The following is a 15,920-nucleotide window of genomic DNA, read 5'->3' on the forward strand; positions in this document are numbered from 1 at the left end:
TTTTAGTGTATCCTCACAGTGATGGTTATTAGTGTGTATTAGTGTATATTTAGTGTGTATTTTAGTGTATTAGTGTGTATTATTGTGTATTCAGTGTGTATTAGTGTGTATTTAGTGTGTGTATTTGGTGTGTATTCCTCACAGTGATGTTATTAGTGTGTATTAGTGTGTGTATTTTAGTGTGTATTTTAGTGTATTAGTGTGTATTAAGTGTGTATTTAGTGTATTAGTGTGTATTAAGTGTGTATTTTAGTGTGCATTAGTGTGTATTAGTGTGTATTAAGTGTGTATTTAGTGTATTAGTGTGTATTAAGTGTGTATTTTAGTGTGCATTAGTGTGTATTAAGTGTGTATTTTAGTGTATTAGTGTGTATTAAGTGTGTATTTTAGTGTATTAGTGTGTATTAATTGTGTATTTTAGTGTATCCTCACAGTGATGGTTGTTAGTGTGTATTAGTGTGTATTTGTGTGTATTAGTGTGTGTCTTCCCCACAGTGATGGTTATTAGTGTATATTAGTGTGTATTCAGTGTGTATTTGTGTGTATTTAGTGTGTAGTCCTCACAGTGATGGTTATTAGTGTATATTCAGTGTGTATTAGTGTGTATTTAGTGTGTATATGTGTGTATTTAGTGTGTATTTGTGTGTAGTCCTCACAGTGATGGTTATTAGTGTGTATATGTGTGTATTATTGTGTATTAGTGTGTAGTCCTCACAGTGATGGTCTCCTCGTTGTTGGCCAGGACGCAGCGTTGTCTCTCCAGATCTCTCTCCTTCTCTCGGAGGAGCAGCTGCAGCCGACGCGTCTCCTCCTCTTTCTCCTCCACGCAGCGGAACTTCTCATCCACCGCTCGCTGCACGACACACACACACACACACACACACACACACACACACACACACATACACACACACACACACACACACACAGTGATGAGTGCATGCATGAACAAATCTGCAAAGTCTATTATATGCTGTGTTAAGTGGAGAAAAGGAAGGGAAGGGAGGGAGGAAGGAAGGAGGGAAGGAAAGAAGGAGGGAAGGAATGAACGGAGGGAGGAAAGGAAAAAAGGAAGGGAGGGAGGAAGGAGGGAAGGAAGGAAAGAAGGAGGGAAAGAAGGAGAGAAGGAAGGAAGGAAGGTAGGAAAGGAAAAAAGGAAGGGAGGAAGAAGGAAGGAAAGGAGGGAGGAAAGGAGGGAGGAAGGAAGAAGGAAGGAAAGAAGGAGGGAAGGAAGGAAGGAAGGTAAGAAAGAAAGGGAGGAAGAAGGAAGGAAAGGAGGAAGGAAGGAAGGTAAGAAAGAAAAAAGGAAGGGAGGAAGGAAGGAAAGAAGGAGGGAAGGAAGGAAGGAAGGAAAGAAGGAAGGAAAGAAGTGTGTGTGTGTTATTTACCTCCAGAGCTCGGTCTCTCTCCTGGATTCTCTGTCGGAGTTTCTGAAGTTGAGAGTCTCTCTTCTCCTTTGGATCATCCAACAGCTCACAGTAATCCTGACGGGAGGGTAACACACACAGAGTCAGTGTGTGTGTTTGTGTGTGTGTGTGTGTGTGTGTGTGTGTGTGTGTGTGTGTGTGTGTGTGTGTGTTAGCTGAAGTGAGTCTGAGCTGAGCTGTTTCTTCTTCGTTGGTATGAGCAGCATGTAAACTATCCACCATGAATGTTCCTCTGATTTAACTCACATGAACTCTAATTAAACCCTGAGACGATGTGTGTGTGTGTGTGAGACGATATGTGTGTGTGAGACGATGTGTGTGTGTGAGACGATGTGTGTGTGTGTGTGAGACGATATGTGTGTGTGAGACGATGTGTGTGTGTGAGACGATGTGTGTGTGTGTGTGTGTCTGAGACGATGTGTGTGTGTGTGTGAGACGATGTGTGTGTGTGTGTGTGTGTGTATGTGTGTGTGAGACGATGTGTGTGTGTGTGAGACGATGTGTGTGTGTGTGAGACGATGTGTGTGTGTGTGAGACGATGTGTGTGTGTGTGTGTGTGTGAGACGATGTGTGTGTGTGTGAGACGATGTGTGTGTGTGTGTGAGACGATGTGTGTGTGTGTGTGTGTGTGTGTGTGAGACGTGTGTGTGTGTGTGAGACGATGTGTGTGTGTGTGTGTGAGACGATGTGTGTGTGTGTGTAAGACGATGTGTGTGTGTGTGTGAGACGATGTGTGTGTGTGTGTGAGACGATGTGTGTGTGTGTGTGTGTGAGACGATGTGTGTGTGTGTAAGACGATGTGTGTGTGTGTGTGAGACGATGTGTGTGTGTGTGTGTGACGATGTGTGTGTGTGTGTGTGAGACGATGTGTGTGTGTGAGACGATGTGTGTGTGTGTGTGTGAGACGATGTGTGTGTGTGTGTGTGAGACGATGTGTGTGTGTGTGTGTGTGTGTGTGTGTGTGCGTGTGTGTGTGTGTGTGCGTGTGTGTGTGTGTGTGTGTGTGAGACGATGTGTGTGTGTGTGTGAGACGATGTGTGTGTGTGTGTGAGACGATGTGTGTGTGTGTGTGAGACGATGTGTGTGTGTGTGTGAGACGATGTGTGTGTGTGTGTGTGAGACGATGTGTGTGTGTGTGTGTGTGTGTGTGTGTGTGTGTGTGTGAGACGATGTGTGTGTGTGTGTGTGTGTGTGTGTGTGTGCGTGTGTGTGTGTGTGCGTGTGTGTGTGTGTGTGTGTGCGTGTGTGTGTGTGTGTGTGTGCGTGTGTGTGTGTGCGTGTGTGTGTCTGACCTGCAGCAGCTGCTCTTTGGTCTGCAGGGACATCTTCAGCTCTCTGATGGTCTTCTGTGACTCCTCCTCCTCCCTCTGCCTCGCTCGCTCTCCGTTCATCAGCTGCTCCTCTCTCTCCTGCAGAACCGAGCGTGCTTTCTCCAGAGCCAGCTGCAGATCCTGAACACAACACGAATATGGGTCAGTGGCAAATAAGGGCATCAGGTTTGTTAAAATGTACATTTAGTATTTTTGTTGGTTTTATATAATTTAAATGATATTTGCACCATTTTTTACCAAAAGTAAGACTGAATGCTCATGAAAATGTCAAATGGTGTAACCACAAAATAATGATAGATATTAAATATTTTATACACCTAGGAAGAAAGAAAGAAAGAAAGAAAGAAAGAAAGAAAGAAAGAAAGAAAAGAAAGATGAAGGAAAGAAAGACAAAGGGAGGAGGAAGAAGAGAAAGAAGGAAAGATAAAAGTGGAAGAGGAGAAAATAGGAAAGAAAGAAAGAAAGAAAGAAAGAAAGAAAGAAAGAAAGAAAGAAAGAAAGAAAGGGAAAGGATCCATCCATTTTCCTTCCTTCCTTCCTTCCTTCCTTCCCTTCCTTCTTTTCCTTCCTTCCTTCCTCCCTCCCCTTCCTTCTTTTCCGCCCTTCCTTCCTTCCTTCTTTTCCTTCCATCCTTCCCTTCCTTCCTTCTCTCAGCTCCAGCTCCAGTCTTCACCTCCTCTCCCCCCTACCACCTCCCTCCTCCTCCTCCTCTTCCTCTTCCTCCTCACCCCTCCTCCTCCTCTGCCGCCACCCAGAGGGTTATTCATACCTTTAAATTTAAACTAACCCTCACTGACTCTTGTATATATCTCTATACAGTAGATAGAGCTCTGATGCATGATGACGTGTCTCAGTGGTGTAACTCACCTGGTTGTAACTCTCCGTCTCCCTCCTGTGCTGCAGCGCCCCCTGCAGGTCTTTCTCCAGCCTCTGCAGGGCTCGGCTCAGGTCTTCCTGGGTTCTGGCCGCCTGCCTCTGAGCTCGCTGACCCGCCTGCAGCTCCAGCTGAGCCTGGAACAGAGACGCCTGCAGACCCAGAACCTCACCGTGACCTCGGATAGACTCGGCTCCAGACGCCTGCAGGGGAGACGGAAGGGTTAATATGTGAGAGAGATTATTTAAAGTTGATATTAGAGTAATGATTGATAAGGAATAAGCTCAATTATAAAACTATGTAACAATATAAGGGAAGGAAGGGTGGAAGGGAGGGAGGATGCTTCTGTCCTTCCTTCCTTCCTTCCTTCCTTCCTTCCTTCCTCCTTCTCTCTTTCTTTCCTCCCCTCTACCTGCCTCCCTTCCTTCTTTCCTCTGTCCTTCTTTCCTTCCTTCCTCCCTTCCACTTTTCTGTTGTCCCTCCCTCCCTCCTTCCTTCTTTCCTCCCTCCTTTCCTTCCTTCTATCTTCCTTCCTTCCTTCCTTCCCTCCCTTCTTTCCTTCCTTCTTCCTTCCCTCCCTCCGTTCCTTCCTTCTTCCTCCCTCCCTCCTTCCTTCCTCCCTCCTTTCCTTCCTTCTTCCTTCCTCCCCCCTTTCCTTCTTCCTTTCCTTCCTTCTTCCTTCCTCCCCCCTTTCCTTCCTCCTTTCCTTCCTTCTTCCTTCCTCCCTCCCTCCCTCCCACCTTCCTTCCTCCCTCATTTCCTTCCTTCTTCCTCCCTCCTTTCCTTCCTTGACTCAAAGACAATAGGAGGGTTAAGGAAGGAAAGGAGGAAGCAAAGGAGGAAGGAAAGAAGGAAGGAAGACGGAAGGAAAGGAGGGAGGAAGGAAGGAAAGAAGGAGGGAGAGAAGGAAAGAAGGAGTGAGGGGGAAGGAAGGACAGAAGGAAGGAAGAAAGGGTCAATTTGACCCGGGAGGACGATACGAGGGTTAAAATTCAAATGTTCAAATGTTTTTAAACTGTCTGTTTTTAAATGTGAACGCGCTGATCTGATGAAAGAGAGGATAAACCTGATTCTGATCCTTAAATATAAGTTTGTGTGTCCTTGTCCGTCCTTCCTTCCTTCCTTCCTTCCTTCTTTCCTTTGTGTATTATTTAGTTTCTTTGAGTCGAGCTGAGATACGAACCTGCAGCTGCTGCAGCTGGCTGCGGTTGGCCAGATCTTTGAGAGAACAGAGCATCTTATTCTGCTCCTCGATCACCCGATACAGCTCTGCAGCCTGCACACACACACACACAAAACACACACACACACACACACACACACACACACACACACACACACACACACACACACACACACACACACACACACACACACGCACACGCAAACACACACACACACACACACAAATAAAGACACATTAACACTATTCATGTCTGAAACTGTGCATGCTTTTGACACTTAAAGTCAGTCTTCTCCTCCATGATGTCTCTCTCTCTCTCTCTCCATCCATCCATCTCTCTCTCTCTCTCTCTCTCTCTCTCTCTCTCTCTCTCTCTCTCTCTCTCTCCCTCTCTGTCTCTTGCTCTCTCTCTCTTCTCACTCTCTGTCCCTCTCTCTCGCTCTCCTCCCTCTCTCTCGTCTCTCTCCCTCTCCCTCCTTCCTCCCTCCCTCTCCCTCTCTCTCCTTCCTCCCTCCCTCTCTCTCTCTCTCCCTCTCTCTCCCTCCCTCTCTCTCGCTCTCCTCCCTCTCCCTGTCTCTCTCTCTCTCTTCCTCTCTCTTCTCTCTCTTGCTCTCTCTTCTCTCTCTTCTCTCTCTCTCTCTCTATCTGTTCATCCATCCATCTCTACCTCTGCCTCCTTGGAGTTGACAGTGTCGCTGATGTTCTGGATGTTTCTCTCCTGCTGTTGAGCTTCTTCTCCGGCCGACCGCAGCTCCAGCTCCATCTCACCCAGACGCTCCTGAAGCTTCTAGAAGACACAAGATCACAAACTCATTAATAACCCTCCTCGAGTCAAGGAAGAAAGGGAGGAAGAAGGAAGGAGGGAGGAAGAAGGAAGGGAGGGAGGAAGGAAAGAAGGAAGGAAGGAAGGAAAGGAGGGAGGGAGGGAGGGAGGAAGGGAGGAAGAAGGAAGGAAAGAAGGGAGGAAGGAAGGATGGAAGGGAGGAAGAGGGAAGGAAAGGAGGGAGGGAGGAAGGAAGGAAGGAAGGAAGGAAGGAAAGGAGGGAGGGAGGGAGGGAGGAAGGGAGGAAGAAGGAAGGAAAGAAGGGAGGAAGGAAGGATGGAAGGGAGGAAGAGGGAAGGAAAGGAGGGAGGGAGGAAGGAAGGAAGGAAGGAAGGAAGGAAGGAAGGAAAGGAAAGAAAAGGAAAGAAGGAAGGAAGGACAGAGGAAAGAAGGAAGGAAGGAAGGTATGAGGGAGGAAGGAAAGAAGGAAGGAGGGAGGGAGAAAAGAAAAAGAGGAAGGGAGGAAGGAAGGAAAGAAGGACAGAGGAAAGAAGGAAGGGAGGAAGGTACGGGGAGGAAAGAAAGAGAGAAGGAGGGAGGGAGGGAGAAAAGAAGGAAGGACGGAAGAAAGGAAGGAAGGAAGGAAGGAAGAACGAAGGAGGGAGGAAGGAAGGAGGGACGGAGGGAGGGAGGGAGGGAGGGAGAAAGGAAAAGAGGAAGGGAGGAAGGAAGAAAGGAAGGCAGGGAGAGAGGAAGGAAGGAAGGAAAGAAGGTAGGAAAGAGAGAGGAAGGAAAGAAAGAGAGAAGGAGGGAGGAAGGAAGGACAGATGGAAGGGAGGAAGGAAGGAAAGACGGAAATAGGGAGGAAGGAAGGAAGGAAGGAAGGAAGGAAGGAAGGAGGGAAGGAGTGAAGGAAAGAAGGAGGAAGGAGGGAGGGAGAAAGGGAAGAATGAAGGGAGGAAGGAGGGAAGGAAAGAAGGAGGGAGGTAAAGAAGGAAGGAAGGAAGGAAGAAAGGAAGGAAGGAAGGTCATACCTGGTTCCTGCTCTCGCTCTCTCTGATCTTGGCCTGCAGAGAGCGAACTTGGTTCTGAGCTTTCTGCAGCTCGCCGACACACTCGCCTGCAGCGCTCTCGTACTGGATGAGCTGACCCTGCTGCTCGTCAATCACCCGCTGAGGAACACACACACACACACACACACACACACACACACACACACACACACACACACACACACACACACACACAGGAGGAGAAGCTGAGTAACAAAAGAAATATGCAGCGGTTGTACTTTGCACAGGAACAATTAATCATTCGGGATGAAACAGAAGATATAAAAACTGATGATTAATTAGTGAGAACATTGAAAAACGCTCAGATTAATTTGCTTTCTTTGTTTCTTGAATGAAAACAAGCTGATAGATTAATCAGTGGAGGAAGACTGCAGCCCTGTTTCCTGTCTAAACACACGCACACGCACACGCACACGCACACGCACACGCACACGCACACGCACAACACACACACGCGCTTGTATAGCTATCTTAATGAGGACATACATTGATGTTATGCATTCCAATGGTATAAAATGTGCGGTTCTCACAATGACAGCTATACAAGTATACACACACACATACACACACACACGCTTGTACAGCTATCTTAATGAGGACATACAATGATGTTATGCATTCCAATGTAATGCAATGTCCTCTCTTCCCAGATATAAAATGTGTGGTTCTCACAATGACATCTATACAAGTACACACACACACACACACACACACAGCTGTTTTTGTGCAGTTGATTGAGTGAAAGTGGAAAGTGATGTCAGCGCTCCCTTGGATGACTTCCTGCTCGGAGGGGAAGCTGTTGCCACGGCAGCATGTTGTTGACTTCCTTGTTTGTGTATTTTTAAGAAGGGATCCGTGTAAAGAAGTGATGTCACTACGCCCAACGGGATGCTTTTAGACGAACGTGTTTGTTTGACTTTGACAACATGACGGGGCTCAAATTACAGAACGGAGAAAGAAAATAATGTTTGCACTGTTTTGTTTTTTTTTCATGACAGTTTCTGGAAACATCTACTGAATTTAAACAGAGTCAGCACACAAACCAACTCATTTAATTAAGTTTGAGAATTAGGTGGTTTTCATTTAGGTCCATGTGGTTTAGTTAAATGTGAAAATAAATGTATGAATAACTTGCACACATTCTTTTTTTGTGGACCCAGCATCAAATTTCTGCTTTTAATCCATTTAGAGAGAATATATTAGAGGATTATGGTAAAAATGTCTAAGTGGTGTAACCATAAAAACTTTGTACCAAATAATTCAACTTGCTTAACCCTCCTGTTGTCCTCGAGTCAAGAAAGGAAGGGAGGGAGAAGGGAGGGAGGAAGGAAGAAGGAAGGAAAGGAGGAAGGAAGGGAGGAAGAAGGAAAGGACAGAGGAAGGAAGGGAGGGAGGGAGAAGGAAGGAAGGAAGAAAAGGAGGGAAGGAGGAAGGAAGGAAGGAAGGGAGGAAAGGACGGAGGAAGGAAGGGAGGAAGAAAGAAAGAAGGGAGGAAGGTAGGTAGGAGGGAGGGAGGAAAGAAGGAAGGAGGGAAGGAAGGCAGGAAGGCAGGAAGGAAGGAAGGAAGGAAGGAAGGAAGGAAGGAAGGAAGGAAGGAAGGAAGTTTGGCATGATCTTACATTATAACTTTTATATTAAATAAAGCTAATGGAATACTATTGTTCTAAATATTAATAAATATTTAATAGTTATCATTCTTCATCCTTTCTTTCTTTCTTTCTTTCTTTCTATCTTTTTGTGGTTACACCATTTGACATTTTCAGGAGCATTCAGTCTTACTTTTGGTTTAAAAAAATGTAATTTCAAATGGCATAAAACCAACAAAAAACTACTAAATAAAAGCCTTCTTGTAGGAGCTGCTCTATTTAAACCAGTGTATGAATGGGAGGACTGTAAGTTTCCCCATTCATCCCAGTAACAGCTGTACTGGTCAGACTGGGATTCACTGTACTGGTCAGACTGGTATTCACTGTACTGGTCAGACTGGGATTCACTGTACTGGTCAGACTGGGATTCACTGTACTGGTCAGACTGGGATTCACTGTACTGGTCAGACTGGGATTCACTGTACTGGTCAGACTGGGATTCTCTCTTCACGCTGTAATAATAACGCCGCCACGCATTCACGCTAATCATTAACACAACAATGGAAGTTATGAAGCTGCTGCTGCTGTTGGATTAGACTGAGCACAGCCTTCACGCTGGAGACTGTCTCCGTGGAAACAGAGGCGTCGTTGCTAGGATACGGGCAAAGAAGGGTATTTATTCAACCCCCCCTCCCTCCTCTCCCTTCCTCCTCACTCCACTCCAGAGAGGCTAATCAAGGCAGCGTTGAGGAGCATGTTCAAGACTTTGAGATGAGTAAGAGAAAGAAGGACAGCGGAAAGAGGGAAGGGAGTAAGGAAAGGAAGGAAGGAAGGAAGGAAGGAAGGAAGGAAGGAAAGAAGGAGAGAGGACAGGAGGAAGGAAGGAAGTAAGGAAGGAAAGAAGGAGAGAGGACAGGAAGAAGGAAGGAAGGAAGGTAGGGAGAGGAAAGAAAGAGAGAAGGAGGGAGGGAGAAAAGAAGGGAGGAAGGAAGGAAGGAAGGCAGGAATGAAGGACAGATGGAAGGATGGAAGAAAGGAAGGAAGGAAGGAAGGAAGGAAGGCGTCGTTGCTAGGATACGGGCAAAGAAGGGTATTTAATGCAACCACCTCCTCCCCTCCTCCTCCTCCTCACTCCACTCCAGAGAGGCTAATCAAGGCAGCGTTGAGGAGCATGTTCAAGGCTTTGAGATGAGTAAGAGAAAGAAGGACAGCGGAAAGAGGGAAGGGAGTAAGGAAAGAAAGGAAGGAAGGAAGGAAGGAAGGAAGGAAAGGAGAGAGGACAGGAAGAAGGAAGGAAGGAGGGAGAAAGGAAAAGAGGGAAGGGAGTAAGGAAAGGAAGGAAGGAAGGAAGGAAGGCTTTGAGATAAGTAAGAGAGAAAAGATGCAGAGAGACTTTGACCTCGTTCAGTCTGAGAGACGAAAGGAACGAGGGAGGAAGCTGACGGATGACGCTCAGTTTTTCTGAGCGTCCCTCTCTGTCTCTCTCTCTCCTCCCTCCCTCTCTCTCTCTCTGTCTCTCTCTCTCTCCTCCTTCTCCCTCTGTCTCTCTCTCTCTCTCTGTCTCTCTCTCTCCTCCTTCTCCCTCTGTCTCCCTCTCTCTCTCTCTGTCTCTCTCTCTCCTCCTTCTCCCTCTTTCTCTCTCTCTCCTCCCTCTCTCTCTCTCTTCCCTCTCTCTCCTCTCCCTCTCCTCCCTCTCTCTCTCTCCCTCCCTCCCTCCCTCTCTCTCTCTCTGTCTCTCTTTCTCCTCCTTCTCCCTCTCTCTCTGATTGTTTTTGTGATGTAAATGTGAAATGTGTGTTTTCTACATCTGAGTTTTTACACCACTTGAAATGGAGGAAGGACGGAAGGAAGGACGGAAAGGAGTAAAGACGAAAAGAGGAAGGAATTTAGGAGAGAAGGAAGGAAAGGAGGAACCCAAAATAAGTGAAATAAGGAAATCCAGTGATCTCCTCGAGAGCCACAGACGACATTAAACTGAGCTGAGGGACAAACCGCGAAGTGTAAAATCGTTTTCATAGGTTTGTGATAATAAAGAGGCCGATGTTCTAATTTAAAACCTATCATTTAAGGTCAAAGGTCAAAGGTCATCGTCAGCCACCGCTCTACCTGCTGAAAGCGGAACGGCCCGCACTGAACATAATCATCCAACCACTGCTGCTCCATCTCCTCCAGCTCCGCCTGCAGCTCCTGCTGAGGACACGGGGTCACGACCTCCGGCACACGCTGGTGGGGGTACAGCTCGCACCCCTCCCCCTCCCCCGCCCCCACCCCCCCACAGGACCCTCTCAGCAGGACGGGCAGGGTCAGCGACAGGCTCTGCTCCAGTTTGGCTTTAACCAGGACTGGGAGTTTGCTGCCCCGGCGAGGTTTCACCGGCCGGTACTCCCAACCCTTCAGGAGGCTCAGCACCACCTCCAGCCCAGAAACAGAGCTCTCATCCTGGGGTGGGTCCCTCCTCTCTGCAGCCTCCTCTGGATCTTTCTCCTTCTCTGTCTCCATCTCCTCTCTGTCTTTGTGGATCGGTGGCTGCGAGCTCACGTCCACGGCGGTGTGCAGAGAGTCCGCAGACGACGCCGGGCTCAAACTGGTTCTGTCACACGCGGTTTTATCGGCGTCCAGTTCGGACTCAAACGGGATTGAGGAGGTCACATCTGATTCGGTTCTGGTGGCGTCTTCTGCACCCGGAACTCCTGTTGAGTAGCGCGTGGATGGGCCGCAGGATGTGCTCCTACGTCCGACCCTCCGAGGAACCTTACACACCGCCTCGTAGTCTGAATCCGCCACTCGGAGCGCCGCGCACCCTCTGCAGCGCCGCGGCTTCTGACCGGGGACGGGCTCGGCTCCGGTGCAGTGATGGACGTGATGGTGCTGATCCAAGGCGGGATCTTCTTTATCAGCCCAGGATTCATACACAGAGTACACCAGATCATCCTGCACCATATCCGAGTATCTCACTTCCTGTAAGTCTGATAGATCCACCACAGGAGAGTCTTCAGGCGGCGGCTCCACCACGGCGGCGGCGGCGGCGGCGACAGCAACCGCTACGCAGGAACCAACCGCCGCCACCACGCCTTCATCATCAGCGTTATTCTTCCGGTACATTCCCCCGATGCACTGCCGCAGCCGGTCCTTCTCCAGCAGCAGCTTGTGGAGCCGCTCCAGAGACAGCGCCTCCACCCGGGCGATCACCGTGTCGAAGCGGTACATCCGGTCCAGCATGAAGGCGCACTTGGAGCAGGCGAATTCGCCGCGGCCGTCCCGGCTGAGCTCGCGGCCGACGGCGTGAGACAGCAGCACCTGCAGGTTGAGTTTGGCGGCCGGGTGGAAGATCCATCGCCGTTGGTTACCGCAGAGCTCGCGGGCGCAGATCCTGCACGCCTCCTTCATCTTCACCACGTCCAGCATCACAGACGGAGAGCGGTTAAAATCAGTCACAGTGGCGGCTTTAAAGTCTGTTTCCTGTTTGATTTAAAAGTGCTTCAAGTGTGCTTCAAAAATCTCATTTATCCAAGTTTTTAAAATCAAACTGCACTGATTTTAAAAAAAAGTCGCTCTTTAACTTCCGTACCTCACGCTCCAGTGCTAATCCTGAGCTGCCATCCAATTAAAACGTCATTATTTTAAAGTAAAAAGACCAAAAAATTACACTATAAAACTTAAAATTTGAACCTATTTTAACAAGACTGCTGAAGAAGATCATGTGTTAAAGCAGAAAGCTCCAGATAAGCTGCTAAAATGTTCCAACTTCATCCAAAAAATGCACTTTTAATTTCAAATCTGAATTTTAAATCTGTTGTTTTTGCTTTTTTTCATGTTTCACAGCATGTTTTACATTCTTTAGAGGCTTGAATCAAACATGTGACTGAGCTTTAATGATGCATTAAATCTCAGCATCGACACTAATCGATCATTTGATATTTTAATCTCCTTTTTTTTTTCTCTCGGGTCACGTGAAAGGAAGGAGATGAAGCAGCAGCAGCATTAAAATCTCTTCATTTCATTTCTTTATGATGGAAGAAATGAACCAAATGAACCAAATGCCGACATGACACAGTGATCAGCTGTTCTCTGCAGGGCGGATGTTGTCTGCTTGTCGCTGTCATGAGTCTCATTTTCACTTCCTCGCTGCAGAAGAGGAGCAGACACACCGATCCGTGCTGAAATCCGGTCCTTGAGTCCTCCGGTGGCTGCAGAAACGACCCTCCCGACCCTCCTCTGATGTCACTGCTGTATTTTCTCTCCTTTATAAATCAATGACGTCTCTTTGCATGTCAGCATCCCCCTCTCCCTCTCTCTCTCTCTCTCTCTCTCTCGCTCTGCTGCAGCTCCACACCACCGGGGCACGAGCGCAGATTATACCCGGTAATCAGCTCTCATCGGCGGGTTAGATTAGTGAGAATGTCCGCCGGTGCGTCTCCGGTGCCTCCGGGGCTATTTTGTGTCCACCGGTACCGGAGGATGGAGGGAGCGGCTGTCAGACCTCCGACGTTTTCATAACGAGGCAACGTTGACAGAAAGCAAAGATCGTCTATGTGAGAAGATGCTTCACTCCGCAGCTTTAAATCCGCACTCTGCTAAACTGGACTTTATCCTCCCTTTATTATAAAAAATATGATTTCTTTTTAATATGATTTATTAAATTGCATAATAATATAAAACAAATCCCACATGCATTGTAGACTTAAAAAAAATCCTAAAAAAAATCCTGTGTGTTATTTTTATTTATTATTTATTTATTTTATTTTATATCTATTTCTATTTTTAGTTATATTTTTATTTTATTTAACTTTTTTTATTTAATTAATGTTTTGTTGTTTTTTGTGTCATTTTATTTGGTGAGTTTTGTGTTATATCTATGTTTTTATTTTTAATTATTATTTTATTTATTTATTTATTTTAGGTTAATTTCTTTATTTTTATTTTAGATCTTTTTGGGTTTTTTTTTAAATAATTTTTATTTTTTATTTTTTTATTTGTTATTTATTTTTATTTGTTTTGTTTGGTGTGTTTTGTGTTATTTTTATGTTACTTTTAGTTTTTTTTAAATTTATTTATTTTATTTTTATTATATTATTTCAATTTTATATATCTTTTAAATTCATGTTCACACAGAAGGAGGACTGTAGATTTAATCCTCCATCACTTCCATTGTAAAACAGAATTATCATGCCAAGAAATAACTTTAATGATCATTTGGGCTCCTGACCTGTTTTAAGACAAACTTAATAAACTTTGAATCTGTCCTTTAAACTACAAAGACTCAGTAAACATTATCATAAAATAAAACTAATCAGCTAAAATATGAATACCTCCTAAAGTATCTGAAACTACATTCATAGTGTTTGGTTCCTGACTTCAGTGAAGGAGTGAGACCTCCTCCTCCTCTTCCTCCTGCTGGTTGCTGGTTGGACTGAACCATTCCTCAGAAACATGGGGGAGTCCAGAGTCCTGAGTCCTGCCCCTCAATGCTCTGACTGTCTCTTTATTAATAAATAGTCCCTGAATTACTCATTGATATAAAAAGATTAAAGGGCCAATCCGTCATTTTACACACTAAACCTTTAATAAGCTGTTAACGACATAAAAACAGTTAATAATCTATTTTTACTCCACAGATCAGAAGTAGTTATTAAAGCTTTAACCCTTTATTGGGCAAATAATTATATTTGGTAACTTCTGTAAATATCCCAAAATATCCTTCCTTCCTTCCTTCCTTCCTTCCTTCCTTTCCTTCCTCCCTGCCTTCTTTCTTCCCTTCCTCTTTTCCTTTCTCCCTCCCTCGTTCCTTATTTCCTCCGTCCTTCCTTCCATCTGTCCTTCCTCCCTCCCTCCTTCTCTCCTCCCTTCCTTCTTTCCTTCCTCCGTCCTTCCTTCTTTCCTTTCCTTCCTTCCTTCTTTCTTCCCTTCCTCTTTTCCTTTCTCCCTCCCTCGTTCCTTATTTCCTCCGTCCTTCCTTCCATCTGTCCTTCCTCCCTCCCTCCTTCTCTCCTCCCTTCCTTCTTTCCTTCCTCCGTCCTTCCTTCTTTCTTCCCTTCCTCTTTTCCTTTCTCCCTCCCTCGTTCCTTATTTCCTCCGTCCTTCCTTCCATCTGTCCTTCCTCCCTCCCTCTTTCTCTCCTCCCTTCCTTCTTTCCTTCCTCCATCCTTCCTTCTTTCCTTTCCTTCCTTCCTTCTTTCTTCCCTTCCTCTTTTCCTTTCCTCCCTCCCTCGTTCCTTATTTCCTCCGTCCTTTCTTCCTTCCTTTCCTTCCTTCCATCTGTCCTTGCTCCCCTCCCTCCTTCTCTCCTCCCTTCATTCTTTCCTTCCTCCGTCCTTCCTTCCTTCCTTCCTTTCCTTACTTCCATCTGTTCTTCCTCCCTCCCTCCTTCTCTCCTCCCTTCCTTCTTTCCTTTCCTTCCTTCCTTCTTTCTTCCCTTCCTCTTTTCCTTTCTCCCTCCCTCGTTCCTTATTTCCTCCGTCCTTCCTTCCATCTGTCCTTCCTCCCTCCCTCCTTCTCTCCTCCCTTCCTTCTTTCCTTCCTCCGTCCTTCCTTCTTTCCTTTCCTTCCTTCCTTCTTTCTTCCCTTCCTCTTTTCCTTTCTCCCTCCCTCGTTCCTTATTTCCTCCGTCCTTTCTTCCTTCCTTTCCTTCCTTCCATCTGTCCTTGCTCCCTCCCTCCTTCTCTCCTCCCTTCATTCTTTCCTTCCTCCGTCCTTCCTTCCTTCCTTCCTTTCCTTACTTCCATCTGTTCTTCCTCCCTCCCTCCTTCTCTCCTACCTTCCTTCTTTCCTTCCTCCATCCCACTTTCTTCTTCCTTCCTTCCTTCCTTCTTTCTTCCCTCCCTCCCTCCCTCCTTCTCTCTTTCTTTCCCTCCCCCTACCTTCCTTCCTTCCTTCCTTCTTTCCTCCCTCCTTCCTTCCTTCCTTCTTCCTCCCTACCTTAGATAAAATCAGACTTCTGCTTCTTTCAGTGTTTTATAGAACAAACATTTTTAATATTTTATCCTTTCATCCATTCATTCATTCCCTCATTCACTCATTCATCCATCTATTCATCCATCCATCCTTCCCTCCCTCCCTCCCTCCCTCCCTCCCTCCCTCCATCCATTCATCCATCTATCCATCCATCCATTCATTCACTTATTCATCCATCCCATTCATCCATCCATCCTTCCCTCCCTCCCTCTCTCCTCCATTCACTCATTCATTCCATCCTTCCCTCCCTCCCTCCCTCTCTCCCTCCATTCACTCATTCATCCATCCATCCATCCCATCCATCCCTCCCTCCCTCCCATCCCTCCCTCCCTCCATCCATTCATCCATCCATCCATCCATCCATTCATTCACTTATTCATCCATCCATCCATCCATCCATCCATCCTTCCCTCCCTCCCTCTCTCCCTCTATTCACTCATTCATCCATCCATCCATCCATCCTTCCCTCCCTCCCTCTCTCCCTCTATTCACTCATTCATCCATCCATCCATCCATCCTTTCCCTCCCTCCCTCCCTCCCTCCATTCACTCATTCATCCATCCATCCATCCATCCATCCATCCATCCATCCTTCCCTCCCTCCCTCCCTCCATCCATCCATCCATTCAACAGTTTTCTACTATCTTTTGCTTTTTGTACATTTTGCTTATTTAAACTCGAGGTGAAGAAACCAAAATGAGTTTTTACTGGAAAACATTTAATTTCTCTTTCC

General features: G+C 46.4%; 1 protein-coding gene across 1 annotated transcript in view; it reads right to left on the minus strand.

Annotated features, from left to right (window-relative positions):
• pde4dip (phosphodiesterase 4D interacting protein) overlaps positions 1-11,642 on the minus strand; it is a 53,465-nt gene extending 41,823 nt beyond the window's left edge. Inside the window, exons 1-8 of the mRNA XM_053322681.1 lie at positions 10,344-11,642; positions 6,613-6,750; positions 5,483-5,602; positions 4,816-4,908; positions 3,626-3,835; positions 2,720-2,878; positions 1,389-1,484; positions 716-853 (exon numbers count right to left, since the gene is read on the minus strand). Of these exons, the coding sequence (XP_053178656.1) occupies positions 716-853; positions 1,389-1,484; positions 2,720-2,878; positions 3,626-3,835; positions 4,816-4,908; positions 5,483-5,602; positions 6,613-6,750; positions 10,344-11,642 (2,253 nt within the window). The remainder of the gene's footprint in view (positions 1-715; positions 854-1,388; positions 1,485-2,719; positions 2,879-3,625; positions 3,836-4,815; positions 4,909-5,482; positions 5,603-6,612; positions 6,751-10,343) is intronic.
• Between the last annotated feature and the right edge of the window lie 4,278 nt (positions 11,643-15,920).

Source organism: Scomber japonicus, chromosome 7 (genome assembly GCF_027409825.1).
Source record: "Scomber japonicus isolate fScoJap1 chromosome 7, fScoJap1.pri, whole genome shotgun sequence".
NCBI classification, from domain to species: Eukaryota; Metazoa; Chordata; class Actinopteri; order Scombriformes; family Scombridae; genus Scomber; species Scomber japonicus.